Source organism: Gobio gobio (assembly GCF_949357685.1).
Source record: "Gobio gobio genome assembly, chromosome: 6".
NCBI classification, from domain to species: Eukaryota; Metazoa; Chordata; class Actinopteri; order Cypriniformes; family Gobionidae; genus Gobio; species Gobio gobio.
The window spans coordinates 21,710,621-21,725,240 of NC_137102.1; the positions used below are offsets into that span (position 1 = coordinate 21,710,621).

Below are 14,620 nucleotides of genomic sequence, written 5' to 3' on the forward strand. Positions count from 1 at the left end.
GGCGGCTCACGTGCCAGGTATCCTGAATCAGGGTCCGGATATGTTATCCAGAGGCGGTATTCCCCCCGGGGAGTGGTCTCTTCACCCGCAAACGATTCAGTTGATATGGAGCACCTTCGGCGAAGCGAAAGTAGACCTTTTCGCTTCAGAAGACAATGCTCACTGCCCAATATTTTTCTCCAAACGCAGAGATGCGCTGGCCCATGTCTGGCCCAGTCTCCCTCTGTATGCTTTTCCTCCGATCGCGATGTTGCCACAGGCCATCAAAAAGATCAGGGAAACCAATTCCACAGTGCTCTTAATAGCCCCGTTGTGGAAGAATCAAATATGGGTCTCCGATCTGACTCTCATGTCAGACACAGCCCCATGTCCGATTCCACTGAGGAAAGACCTCCTCACGCAGGCGAAGGGGAAAATTTGGCATCCCCACCCCGAACTGTGGGCTCTCCACGTTTGGCCCATCAACCAATACCAATGAACCTTTCTGAAAGAGTTCTAAATACTATTTCTGAAGCTAGAGCACCCACAACCAGGCAGCTCTATGCACTGAAATGGTCGGTATTCTCTAACTGGTGTACAGCACGAAACCTTGACGCACGCTCGTGCGAGGTGACAGAAGTGCTCGCCTTCCTTCAAGAGCTAATGGACGCGGGTCGTTCCCCCTCCACGCTCAAAGTGTACGTTGCCGCCATAGCAGCTTATCACGCTCAGGTCGCGGGACAATCACTGGGGAAAAGCGAACTTATAGTACGCTTTCTTAAAGGGGCCAGAAGGCTGAACCCGCCTCACCCCCCCTCAGTCCCTATATGGGACCTTGCCACAGTGTTAGAAGCTATGAAGGGCTCTACCTTTGAACCGCTTCAGTCTGTGAGCCTAAAGCACCTCTCACTGAAAACCGCTTTTCTGCTGGCACTTGCCTCAGTCAAGCGAGTGGGCGATTTACACGCACTCTCCGCGAGTGCTTCCTGTCTTGAGTTTGGGCCTAACGACTCCAGGGTCGTCCTCAAACCTAGACATGGTTATGTTCCTAAAGTGCTTTTTACTCCCTTTAGGGCACAGGTCATTTCTCTTTTGGCCCTGCCCGCGTCGCAAGACGAAAAGGACGCGAATTTGCTCTGCCCAGTCAGAGCGCTGAGACTGTATATAGAGCGCTCCGCCCCTTTCAGACAATCGGAACAGCTCTTTGTGTGCTTCGGTGGCTGCACTCACTAAAGGCTATGCTGTCACGAAGCAGATTTCACACTGGATAGTGGACGCCATCTCTATGGCTTATAAGTCTAAAGACCTAACTTGCCCTATAGGCATTAAAGCCCATTCTACTAGAGGCATGGCCTCGTCATGGGCATGGTCACGTGGCATACCGCTGGAAGATATCTGTGCGGCGGCAGGCTGGGCCTCTCCGTCCACTTTTATCAGATTTTATAAACTGGGAGTCCCCGCTTTACAAGCTGGGATTATCTCCATTTAATAGGTATTGCCTATGGTTATTAACTAGACCCTATGCGTCTGGTCTCCCTGTTATTCATACATGATAAGTTCTCACAAGCATGTTGGAACTTTCATAGCATGTGTTACACTATATATCTATAAGGCCCGACTATGTCCGGTCATAATTCTATATCATATGGCCCGATTCTATCCGGCCTATATACTCTTAAGACACTTTGTTGGTCTCCTGTGACTCACTGTTACCCATCTTACGTGCCTCAGGCCATTGGGTCAGTTAAGCACGCACAGCGTTTTAAATTGGGTTCCCATACGCAATACGAGAGACCTCTCGAAAGGGAACGTACTCGGTTACTCACGTAACATCGGTTCCCTGAGAGAGGGAACGAGTATTGCGTAACGCGCCGTGCTTGTGCTTCTCAGGGTATCGCTTCAGTCGATTTTTAACCTGATTTCCTATGGCAAAACACGGTCTTTTATAGCCTTAGATATGCTAATTCTAGAGACCTTGTTCGGCGGGAATTCTAGCGACCCCTATTGGTTCGTTCTCTCTGCCGCCTCGCCATAGGTTCGTGCAGTTCCCACTGCACAGCCAATCAGCGCACAGCTCGCGCTGGTCTAACGGCTGTGCAGCAGCACTGCGTTTTACATAGACACTTTATAGAATACAGTTTTTGCTTCATATTCTCGAGAAAAGGAGTTTTCCCATACGCAATACTCGTTCCCTCTCTCAGGGAACCGAGGTTACGTGAGTAACCGAGTACGTTTTTCAACTATAATTCCTCACCATCAGCATTAGCATGTGTGCGTCCATCAGCAAACCCGTGAGTGTGTGTGTGTTTGTGTTTCTAATGTATTGCGGTGCACATGCGGAATTGTATCAATAACAGCACATACGTTAGCCCAGCACTAACGTGAATGACTGATCCAGCTGCTGCAGTGTTTGAGGGGGTTCAAGTTTTCCCTGGTGTCTGCGCCAGGAATAAGTGGACGGGTAATATGCTAATGTTTCGTCTTGACATCACAACGGTTCGTTTAATTGACTCCGAGTCGACTCTTACTTTTAAGAGACAACAACTTTATATATGGCGCACTTTCAGATTTAAAACTTCGCTTAGAGCTATGATACGCACTACATGAAAGGTAATTTTTCAAAAATCCATAATAGGGGCTCTTTAATAACATATATTTTATCATTATATTCTGACCACTTAGAATATTTCCTGACTCTTATAGCTATAGAAAAGATCTCTTAACATTACGGGTTATATTAACTACCGTTTATATTGAATTTTGTAGTGATGCACCGAAATGAAAATTCTGGCCCGAGACCGAAAATAATAATACCAAATAGGCCTAGTATTATTCTTCAAGTTTTATGTTCCATCAAATAAAATTGTTTTTTAACAGTTGTGCAAAAAAAGATCCACAATTATCTGAATAACTGCACACAAAATCACAGAATGGCACTGTTCTCCGGGAAAAATGGCATTTGGGGGGTAAAATATGTGTTTTTTTCCTGGGTCTAAATGTCACATAATTGGGGTCGCTTCAACCCGCGGACAAGGCCGCGGACTTGGCAACACTGCTTGGGGCAGATAAATACCTGCGTGCAATCCGCGCAAGCAATGGAAAGCGGCCTTCGTTCGTGCGCCAGTAGTCAAGGGGATTGTCGCTTCTGGCAATGGGTAGTTCAGCTGCATACGTCTCTATTTGTTCTCATACCGCTGACATGCTTAATCTTTGATAGGCAGACGCGCCGCGTGATAACAGCTCAACCGTGAGTGAAACCTAAGCGTTTGTGCACGGATGGGAGGGGCGGGTGACATTCATTTTCGGTTTACGTTTTCGGCTGTTTTTTTTATTTCAGCCCGAAACCGATAATGCCATTTCTGGCCGAACATTTTTGGCGGCCGAAATTTTGGTCCACCCCTAGATTTTTTAAATTAACCCTTGTGCGTCGTTATGGACATTTTTGTTTTTTTTATGATTTTGATTGATTTGTTGATGCCAACTGCAAACATTTTGGCACAAGTGTGTATTTTTATTGGAATTTTACTATTTAACCCCCATTTCCTTTAATACTCTATTTTACACTAGGTACACAAGATAGTTCCTCTCAGGACCTTAAGGACAAAAATGTCCCCATTGAAACCCATTAAAACTAATTTTAATCCCAGGACCATTTAACTACTAAATAATACTGCCCCTTTAAGACCTAATGATACTGCCCCTTTAATACCTAAAGCTCGGATATGCGTCGTCTTTCTCGACTGTATAAAGTTCACTTAAGGCATATTCAGACTATGTCTGCTAGGATACTCATCAAGATGGACATGTTGACATACGTTTTGTGTGAGTTTGTCCGTTCAAGAGCAAGACTTGAAAGAGAACACAATATTTGCGCGCTGTGAGACGTGTGAGACGCACATTTTCTCACAGCGCGCGCGTCTTCTCATTCGCGTCTTCTGGCACTGAAGACGGCAAAATGGCAGCACTCGCATGCATTGAACAAAGTTTACAAAGAGAGAATTATTTGAAAAATATGAAGGGAAAAAAGGACGTTTACACGGCATCCCTGCTCTCGTCAGTTTTTGTTTCTATATTAGATTGTCATAGATCACTCTGTGTTTAATTTTCAAGCGGTTAAACAAATTCGTGATGTTCCCTTGCGTTGCAACCACTACCATGTGGCAAATCTTGCAGCATGTTTCTGCTGGTCGTCTGATTCCTCGAAGCCAAACTGTTCCCAGACAACGGAGTTGGTTTTGCCTTTTTTGCTCACCAAACGCTGCTGTAACTGCCTTCCTTCTGCCATCTTTACTCGCGCCGAGTTTTTACATTCCAGCGAATGATATGCACACGAGACTCACGAACTGAGAGAGTTTGTGGCTTCAGGAGGAGGGGCGGATGTGCGCGTTTCATTCTTCTTCTTCTTCTTCTTTGGTGTTTATTGGCGGTTGGCAACCTAGCTTATTGGTGCATTACCGCCACCAGCTGGAATGGAATATGGATCTATTTATTTGCTTTTATACAAATATAAATAAACATAAAAAATAAGCAAAACAAATAAACAAACTGGAAATAAAACAGAAAAAAAAATAATTAAAAAACAAACAAAACACTATATTCTTTTATATAATTTACTTTCTTTCATAAATTTAATAATTTCATCATACACCTTAGCTGATTCCATTAACAGACCTGAAAAGGGAAAGACAAAATGTTTTACTTTCTTCAATGATTGAATAAGGTGACATCTCTCAGTGTTATATTTCCTGCAATGGATTAATACATGCTCAACTGTTTCTTGTTGGCTACAATGTATACATTCCCCAGTTGAATGTTTTCCAATTTTATATAGTGTACTGTTAAGTCCAGTATGACCTATTCTCATTCGAGTTATGATACTTCCTTCTCTTCGATTCCTGCTCTCCTTCCTCCCAGCACCAACTTGTTTTTGTATATTGTATAAATGTCTACCGGTTTTATTATCATCCCAATATACCTGCCATACTGATTGTGCATATGTTCTTATAAGTACTTTAGCTTCCGTTTTACTTAATGGGACCTGATAATCTACTTGCTTTATTCTTAGAGATTGTTTAGCCAGAGTATCCACCTTCTCATTTCCTTCCACACCAACATGAGCAGGAACCCAAATGAAATTTGTAGAAATACCCATACTTTCCATATTATACACCTTACAAAATATCTCATTGATAATATCCATCCTAACTAATGACCTGCCAGATCGTATACTTTCAAGTGATGAGAAGCTTGCGCGTTTCATTCAGAACGCAAGACAAAATAAGAGTGTTCTTGCAAAACTGAACATGGCAAAATAATCGTTTTTTTCTCGATTGTACTATTTTGGTGATCGTTGGGAGGCAAAATCGAAATCGAAATCGAAATTCGATTAATTGCACAGCCCTACTTACTGTAAGTGTCCAAATATTTTTTTATGCCACTTATCAGCAGTAATCACTATAAATAACTGCAAGCATCGTGACAGATCACTAGACGTAGATTGAGATGAGATGTAGTTTAAATATTGTGTACTATTACACTTTCCTAATCAAAATATACAGGATTCTTTCTGGAACTTCTATAATATTTGGGAATGTTTTATAAGAATTCATAGAACATTGATTTTTTTTAGAGCTCATTTTAGTTCTCAGTCAATGTTTGTAGTATTATTTATATAATAATAGTATTATTATAGGATATATTAATATTTTGAATTAGCTTTTAATTTTATATTTCAGTTACCATTGTAATTTTAGTTCACAGGTGTACAGTATAGGTATTGCGGGTTTGACGGTTTCCTCTGTGTTCATCAGGGAATGGAGTACCTGGGATCTCAGAACTACATCCACAGGGATCTAGCAGCGAGGAACATCTTAGTGGAGAATGAATCACTTGTGAAGATCGGGGATTTTGGTCTGACTAAGAGCATCAAAGATGATAAGGATTATTACAAAGTGACTGAAGAACAGGACAGTCCTGTGTACTGGTAAAGCAGCAATCATTTCTGCTTAGATTGGATGTTATACGGCTTTAAATATTTTAATCACCACCAGCTTTAGCAACTACTTGTTTTTAAATTGGTTAAAAATTCCTATGAAGGTGGAATGGATTTCTGAAATGTTCCCAGATTAGCCAATGATTTATCCAGTTCCATTCAAAAGTTTGGTGTTATTAAGATTTTTATCATTATGCTTATGCTCACCAAGGCTGCATTTATTTGATCAAAAATACAGTAAAAACAATATTGGGAAATAATATTACCATTAAAAATAACTGTTCACGATTTTAACATATTCCAAAATGTAATTTATTCTTGTGATGCAAAGCTGAATTTTTCAGCATTATTACTCCAGTCTTCAGTGTCAAGTGATCCTTCAGAAATCAATCTAGGATGCTGATTTACTGCTCAAGAAACAACATGATTTCGAATTGATTCTGATATTGTTTAATTCCACAGCCGCTAGCTTACACTGATTGTCCTCTGTCTGTGCAGGTATGCTCCAGAGTGTCTGATTAGTCGGAAGTTCTACAAGGCATCTGATGTTTGGTCATTTGGGGTCACCCTCCATGAAATTATGACTTACTGTGACCGTGAGAGCAGCCCTCCACAGGTGAGCTCCTGGCCATTACAAGCCTGATATTGACTTCGCTGAATACTTCAGGTTAATGCTGGGCGATATAGCCTAAATAAAAAAATCTTAAATTTACGATTTAAATCGATTTTTTTCCCCTCCTACTTAAAATCAATCTGCAGATGACAAAGAAATTGTTCAAAACAAGTTAACTTTATTTAGTAGCACATGGTAGCACATACCTGAGGTCCAAAACTTTCAGCATGCGAATAAACTAGTAAAAGGTTTATGAATCGATATGCAGATAAAATGAACTTTTATTTACAACAGTTATGTGCAAAAAATTATAGGGAAAATTAAAATGTTCTGCTCTTATTAAATATAGGTTACCATTGTTCTTTTATAGTATCACACTGAACTGACAGACAGCTTCAGTGACTATTAACCAAGCTTTTAACACTGTACACGCCTAGACGCAACCTGCGTTCTTCTCAGAGTGGGCTCTTGGTAGTTCCTAAAACTTGGCTTCGCTCTAGGGGTGATAGTGCTTTCTTATCTTATGCCCCCAAATTGTGGAATTCTCTCCCATCTGACATCAGGGAAGCAAATTCATTAGTGAGTTTTAAAATGCATCTTAACTTTTTATTTCAGGATTGCTTTTAATTGCTTTTTATTTGTTGTTTATTTTATACAGTGTTTTTATATATATATATATATTGTTGTGCTTGCTTGTGTTGTAAAGCCCTTTGAGAAAGCAACTTTTAAAGGCGCAATACAAAATTAATGTATTATTATTATGACTTTACCAATCCACTATTGGCTTTTTTATGTAGAAGGCGTGACTTATTCCGCCATATTGCGTGTTGGGCTTTCTCCCATTCATAGTAATATGTGTGCACTATCTTTGTATATCTAAATTGTTTGATGTTGCTGAAAATTGTGTCTCTGGTAGGTTTTCCAGCGGACGATTGGTCGGTCTCAAGGGCAGATGACTATGGCCAGACTGGTAGAAGCTCTTGAGAATGGCTGGAGGATGCCATGCCCAGATTCATGCCCCGACATGGTAAGATACTTGACCTTGGAGAAATAGCTACCCATGGACTTGTGTCTGTGGAGGGGCTGTTATTTGGTGCATTTGCACACAAAATGTACAGATATTATATTATACTGTATTATGGCCAGATTTTTTAATATATGTGTCTGTGGCTGCAGGTGTACACTCAGATGCGCAGGTGCTGGAGTCAAGCCCCAGAAAACAGAGTGGACTTCAAGAGCCTGATTAAAGAGTTTACGTTTCTCCTCTCTAGAGAAAACATGTAACTTTCGTTCATCACATCAAATTCACCTACATAATTCAGATTCATTCATTGTATTTTTCTGTACCTTCCTCATTATACTTAGATATATTATTCATGTAACTTTCTCTTTAAATCATTGCCAGTTAATCACCTACCTCCAAAACACTCTGTGTATTCTTACATGGTTAACACAACAACCTGCACTTAGCATTTAACAATAAAATACTAAAAGCATTCATTTATAAAAGCTGAACACACATCCAATATAATGTGTAAAACTGTATGAATTACTTTATGAAAGGTAAAATGCAGAAGTGCCTTAATATCACAATAGACATATTTGTTGTATTTTTGATGGATGGATAGATAGATAGATAGATAGATGGGGGAGTTGATGAATATTGTCATTTCATTTTACAATTTTTGGGAGTGTAATGTCTCCTAAAGACATTAGATTTATTGTACTGTAAATCCAATAAAATATGCTCAACCATTTCATCAAAGTTTATAAAAAAAGTTCTGCTTTGTATTTATAGGATCACGTGATATTATCTAAATATGTGCTAGAGGTCATATGTCATCCAATTCTTTCAAAGTGAGAGAGTGAGTCCATTCCACCAGTTCGTCCATTTCTTTCTCCCAGTGTTCCCGCCCATCTGAACCCTGGGCAGGACCAGGAATCTGGGGGATCAGCAGTTCTAGTGGGGTACACATAGCAGAAACTTAGGTGAGGTGGGATCTCCAAAAGAACAAAGAGGCCGATCTACAAGACCAATCACCTGGAGCGCTGCACTGCATGTAGAGTCTTCTCATCCGTTCCACACGGGTGCGCTTCACTTTGGTGTCTTTCTTTGGAAGCTTCTGAACAGGGCTGCACATAATGACCGAAAACGTCAAACACTTCACTGTGCTGGTGTTCAGCGTTATACGGCTGTTTCAATATTAAAAAGTAAAGCCCATTAGATCCACTGATTAAAACCAAGCATTGACAATAAGCACGGTTCTTTAATTAATTCTATTCTACAAAATTAGCAAAAACAGTCCTTGGATTGATATCATGAGTATGGAAGCTTATTTCCACCACATAAGATCATGCTTTGGAAATCACAATTATGTCATAAAAAGTCACAACTATTAGATCGAAATTATAAGATACTAAGTTTTAATTTTCATAAAAAGTCGATATGACAGTCATAATTACGACCTAAATGTTTGTCTGTGTGAAATGTACAAAATTTGTTATAATTATGACAGTTTATCTAATAATTTAGACTTTTTGTAAATTTTGACTTTCTAAAATGTCATAATTACCTAAGCCAGACAGCAACATAGTTGCCCTATTTTAACGATCTGAGCGTATAGTCTGACTCTGAAGCACATTTGCAGGTGCACTTAGGGCTTTTGCCAATTTAACGAAGGAAAAAACGGTCGGCACGCCAGGAGCATGGTCCAAATGGGTTGTACCTAGTCTCTTAATGAGTCATGGGTGTGTTTTGGGCGTAATGTGTAATAAACCAGACTCATCTCTCATTCCCTTTAAAAGCCATGTTGCGTATGCAACCAATTTGAATTGAATCGGATTTTGTGAGCGGAAAGACTGAACGCTTCTCCAGAGAGGAATCATTTTATTTGTAATACTTATAAATGTTTGTGTGCTTCTGCGTGTCCCTATGTGTGTGATAAGCAGTGTACATGCGTTGTGCACCCTAGGTGCATATTACTAACGCACCCTTTAAATAACACAAAAAATGCTGCGGGTATTTTTAGACCGGGTTTTTGTTGGTCAATGGTGCAGTCATTTTCAGTTGCCTCAAAATAGCAACGTGCCAACAATGCGCCTGAACACACTTCATTTTCAGACCAGCACACTCATGGTCAAAATAAAGGGGATTTGCTAAACAACGCGGCGCTGGACATGAAAATGATAACTGCCTCATGTAGAAACTAGCAAAAAACCCTTGCGTCGTGCCTGGCACCACATTGTGCAGGGTGTATGATAGGGCCCAGTGTCGGCCCATATCTGGGACACATCTAATATGTGGATTACACCCGTACCAGATCTGGGCCGACACTATGTTTCTGTCTGGGGACATTTTACTTTTTATCTCAAAATTATGCTTGTGGCACCACAAGGAGAGCCTTACACAATAGTCCATACATATAGGAAAAGAGTGATTACAGGACATTACAATAGCTCCTTTATCTCAGAAATGTAAACTATATTTCATTTAAATGAAATTGTAATTTAAAAAAATAATTAATATCTGAGCTTGTTGTGAGTGGACGTGCATTACATCAACTCACATGTTGCACTGTGCTTGAACGAAGTAATCTTTTTCACCACTTGTTAAGCCATAATGGACTGCACATCTCTCTGTATATTTGATGAACTCATCTAAAGCTGTAATAAAAAAAAATTGGCAGACCATCTCCACACATGAGATCATATACATATTTTTTGAAAAATAGCATGTTTCAAAATAGCAAATGAAGCACTACATTAGATTTGCTGATGTATTCCACACCATGACTATAAGTAAAGTCTTATATTAAATCACTTACATTCTTTTCCCGTCAGAAGTTCTCGGTTAGTGGTGGCGATTTTCATCCATATCTCGAGATACTCCTCAAAGGCAATTCTACGTACTCGTCTTGTAAAGAAGAGGAGGTAGTTTATGAAGCTTATATTTTTAATCTATTACAAAACTAGAAAGTACATAGAGTCAAAAGATTTGTGGTCTTGCCTCTCCCTTGACTTCAGTCCCACACTTGCAACAGCATCTGTGATTTAAAAGGTGACAAAATATTGTTTGAAAGTATTGTCATTTTAATATGATTTTTGTAAATGATGTGTAAGGTGGAGTTTGTGGGTTATTCTTACCCTCCAGCTCCTGGCTGTTCGTAATGATTTGTGTTGATGAAGAGCAGGACAGCATATCATATGCTTCCATTTTTTCAGCAGTAGACAAGAGAACAGTTTAAAATGAGTGTGGATTATGCTGACTCATCAAAAGTACTTTATGTACATTTGGCCTGTAACCTGTTGGAATGTGAGGGAAAGTTTTGCTGATCTCGTCTGATAAAATTATTTTTTAAACCAGTAATTATATCAGTAATATCAATAATTGTATCAATAACATTAACAAAGATTAAAAAATACTGTGACAAATGTATTGATTATTGTTAGTTGACTAATGGGACCTAATATTGTGGCCTGAAGTGTAAACCTTTTAACTACACATTAGGTTATTTAACCTTATCAGAAATATATATAAATAACTCTCTCACTAGGTAAATTAGACGTTTATTCATAATTTACTGAATCTAGAGCATAAAACAAATGAAACAGAAGTTGCAACAATGCAATACCATTTTACACAGACATATATTCATTCAATATATAATTTGTATAACAATAATACAGGGAAGTCTAATTTAAGCAGTTTTACCCAACAGTTTTTAAGGATTTTACATCAAAACCCGTAATTAATGAATCATGCACTCAATCAGTGCTGGAATAGCACATTTTATTGTTTTGTAGAAAAAATCATACTCCTTAAATTATATCCGTTATCAGAAGTATAGAATACCCGTGTGACAGCTGCGTCATTTCAGCCAGTATGTTACATTAATTATTACCTGACATCCGTGCTTGTTTATGAGTCCAACGTGTCGTTGTTGGGCAGCGAATTCACGAATACAAGTTCGTTGCTCATGAATGTTAATTAGGTTAAGGCCACGTTGCTAAGCAACCTTCCTGTAACGTCAAGGGACGCAATTAATATTCATAAGCCAAGCAAATGTGAAGTGCGAGAACGGTTGATCAAGGCGAGAACATGCTGCAATTATATATTTTTTTCGCTGAAACAAGCAATTTTTTTGGAGAAAAAAAAAGAATGAAAATGACATTAAAAGTAATCATGTAATAACAGTGGGGCCTCTTCGCCCGGTTCTTTCATGTATCTGTGAAAGCTGCAGGGCAATGGTGACGAGCTCCGCCAGCGCCACCTGTGGGGGAAAAACATCTTATTAATCTAAACTTTTTATTGTTCATTTTATTTTTTATATGGTAAGCAATACATAGGTATGAACGGTTTTAATAGTTCCATAAGAAACAAGTAATAATTTACCTGTGGGTCCTGAAAGAGCTTGTTTACATCTTTCTCATAACTGTCAATATACAGTCGAACTGTGGCTCCGAAACTATCGGTCCCACTAAGACGAAAGATTATGCGAGAACCTCCTTTAAAAATGGTCCGCAAACCCTACAGGGAATGTTTACATGTTCTTAATATTTATGTTGTAATGTTATACAGTTAATTACAGACATGAATCACAATAGGCCTATTCTTTTTCAGAGTGAACTTCCCCCCAAACAAATTAAGCGGTAACCCGCCCAACAACCGATTTAATTGGTAACTCAATCACGAATTCACATGTCAACAAAAGTTCCGATTTGGATTCAGTTTAGAGTTTAGAAAAGTCATGGATCCGATCAAAGCTATACTAAATGTTACTGTTCAGGTTAAAGTCCCAGTGAACCGGAAGTTGCAACCAACTTTATTTCAGTGATTTGACGTATTTCCAAGAGAAACGGAATACTAAATGAGCAGAACAGAGGGCGTGGTTTGTTTTTTCCTCCCTGTGAATTGATTGGATATAGAAACGTAGGCGTTTCATTCAGAAAACGCACCTCCTCGCCATCTCTGTTTATTAGCTCGCGGGCAGCAGACTGTCAGTTGGATGGCATGTCGGTGTCGAAGCCCAAGCCGTCAAACAGACGTCATCAAAAAAGGCCTACCAATGTAGAGGGGAGGAGCATTTTCAGATTTTGATTAAAGATTACGAAGCCAAATAATTTTTTGATGCGGATTGACTTGCACGGATGGATTGTTCACCACAAAACGTCTCGGTTACGTATGTAACCCTCGTTCCCTGAGGAGGGAACGGAGACGTACGTTAGTGACTAACGAATGGGGGTTTCGCCTAGAAGCCAATTACCTTCGAGGTGTTTACCAGCGCCCAATGGCGTGCCAATGCCATGGGCATGCGGAATTTGCATGCGTAACTCTGACCCACCGCGTGGGTATATAAGGAAGTACGCTGGCAACATCGCATTATGTATCTGCTGCGGAGCCAAGATCTGAACTCCGCGTTCCAGCAGCACAGCTGACGTGGCTGAGGAACGTACGTCTCCGTTCCCTCCTCAGGGAACGAGGGTTACATACGTAACCGAGACGTTCCCTTTCGTTCAGTCACTACGACGTACGTTAGTGACTAACGAATGGGGGTTCCAATATAACCGCGCCACTCAGCTGTCGTCCAGTGCCCTGTGTAAGTGTGAGATCCCGCCACTTAAGGCCGTAGGACTCCCACTTATCACAGGATTACCAAGGTACACTGGGAAGCATATCCCAGTGAGGGAATGCCAAAGATGCCTACCCGTGCTGGAGGAGCTCAGGGCTCTCGGGGAGCTCACCTGAAGAGAATATCGCACGTATCCAGTCCGTGGAGTGGAGTGGCGAGCAAGCGAAGACACCTAGAGCCTGGTCCATTACCGGCCCCTCGGGGGGGCGAGTACATAGTCGGACACTGGCTCCACTCGGAGATTTTAGAATCTGGCGAATGTGTTGGGTGTCGCCCAGCCTGCAGCTCTGCAGATGTCTGTTAGCGAGGCGCCATGCGCTAGAGCCCAAGAGGAGGCCACACTCCGGGTGGAGTGTGCCCTCACACCAAGGGGACATGGTCGACCTTGCTGCTGGTAAGCCAAAACAATGGTGTCCACTATCCAGTGAAACAACCTCTGCTTTGAGAGAGCTCTTCCCTTCCGCTCTCCACCATAACAGACAAAGAGCTGGTCTGAGGTCCTGAAACACTGCGTCATGTCTACATAGGCGCGGAGAGCGCGTACTGGACAGAGCAATGCCAAGGCTGGGTCTGCCTCCTCCAAAGGCAGCGCTTGCAGGTTCACTACCTGATCTCTGAAGGGAGTGGTAGGAACCTTGGGCACATATCCAGGCCGGGGTCTCAAGGTCACGTGAGAGTTAGCCGGCCCGAATTCAAGGCACTCTTCGTCAACTGAAAAAGCCTGCAGGTCCCCGACCCTCTTAAGAGAGGCCAATGCGGTCAGCAGAGCCGTCTTCATCGACAGGAACTTAATATCAACTGACCGCAAAGGCTCAAAGGGAGGCCTCTGCAGAGCAATTAGGACTACTGAGAGGTCCCAAGAGGGAACGAGAGGAGAGCGAGGAGGATTCAGTCTCCTCGCCCCCCTCAGGAACGTGATGATCAGGTCGTGCTGACTTACCTTTTTGTCTCCCAAGAGGTCGTAATGAGCAGATATTGCAGCCACATACACTTTCAGGGTGGAGGGAGACAGCCTTCGCTCCAGCCCCTCTTGGAGAAACTCAAGCACGGACCCGATCGGGCAATTCCAGGGGTCTTCTTGGCGGGAAGAGCACCAGGTGACGAAGAGGTTCCACTTCAACGCATAGAGGTGTCGTGTAGACTCTGCCCTAGCGGAAGTGATGGTGGCGACCACCGTAGGTGGCAGGCCACTCAAACCTGCCGCGTCCCGTCCAGAAGCCACACGTGGAGCTTCCAGAGCGCTGGACGCGGGTGCCATAGGGTGCCCCGTCTCTGAGAGAGGAGGTCCGGTCTCAGAGGGATAGGCCAGGGAGGGGCTGTCGCAAGGAGTAGCAGTTCTAAGAACCAGGTCTGGCCGTGCCAATACGGGGCGACCAACATGACCTGCTCCTTGTCCTCCCTGATCTT

The 14,620-nt window shown here is 41.6% G+C and overlaps 3 protein-coding genes across 5 annotated transcripts in view; 1 reads left to right on the top strand and 2 right to left on the bottom strand.

The window, feature by feature from the left end:
* LOC307127392 (tyrosine-protein kinase JAK1-like) overlaps positions 1-8,356 on the top strand; it is a 35,312-nt gene extending 26,956 nt beyond the window's left edge. The window contains exons 21-24 of the mRNA XM_079818592.1: positions 5,790-5,962; positions 6,470-6,587; positions 7,501-7,611; positions 7,761-8,356. Of these exons, the coding sequence (XP_079674718.1) occupies positions 5,790-5,962; positions 6,470-6,587; positions 7,501-7,611; positions 7,761-7,868 (510 nt within the window). The 3' untranslated portion in view covers positions 7,869-8,356. The remainder of the gene's footprint in view (positions 1-5,789; positions 5,963-6,469; positions 6,588-7,500; positions 7,612-7,760) is intronic.
* LOC307127394 (uncharacterized protein) lies at positions 7,906-10,886 on the bottom strand. The gene is made up of 6 exons (XM_079818596.1): positions 10,728-10,886; positions 10,591-10,627; positions 10,409-10,497; positions 10,151-10,247; positions 8,626-8,717; positions 7,906-8,544 (listed from the first exon to the last, which is right to left on the bottom strand). The coding sequence occupies exons 1-6, from the start codon at positions 10,795-10,797 to the stop codon at positions 8,417-8,419; spliced, it is 513 nt and encodes a 170-aa protein (XP_079674722.1). The 5' UTR covers positions 10,798-10,886; the 3' UTR covers positions 7,906-8,416.
* A 245-nt stretch (positions 10,887-11,131) lies between these two features.
* Positions 11,132-14,620, bottom strand: part of LOC307127393 (phosphoglucomutase-1-like) — a 28,848-nt gene continuing 25,359 nt past the window's right edge. For 2 of the 3 annotated variants that reach the window (XM_079818594.1, XM_079818593.1), the window contains 2 exons: positions 11,977-12,111; positions 11,132-11,854 (listed from right to left, as the gene is read on the bottom strand). In XM_079818594.1, coding sequence (XP_079674720.1) covers positions 11,765-11,854; positions 11,977-12,111 — 225 coding nt within the window. In that variant the 3' untranslated portion in view covers positions 11,132-11,764. The remainder of the gene's footprint in view (positions 11,855-11,976; positions 12,112-14,620) is intronic. The other variant, XR_013816634.1, reaches the window with a different exon arrangement.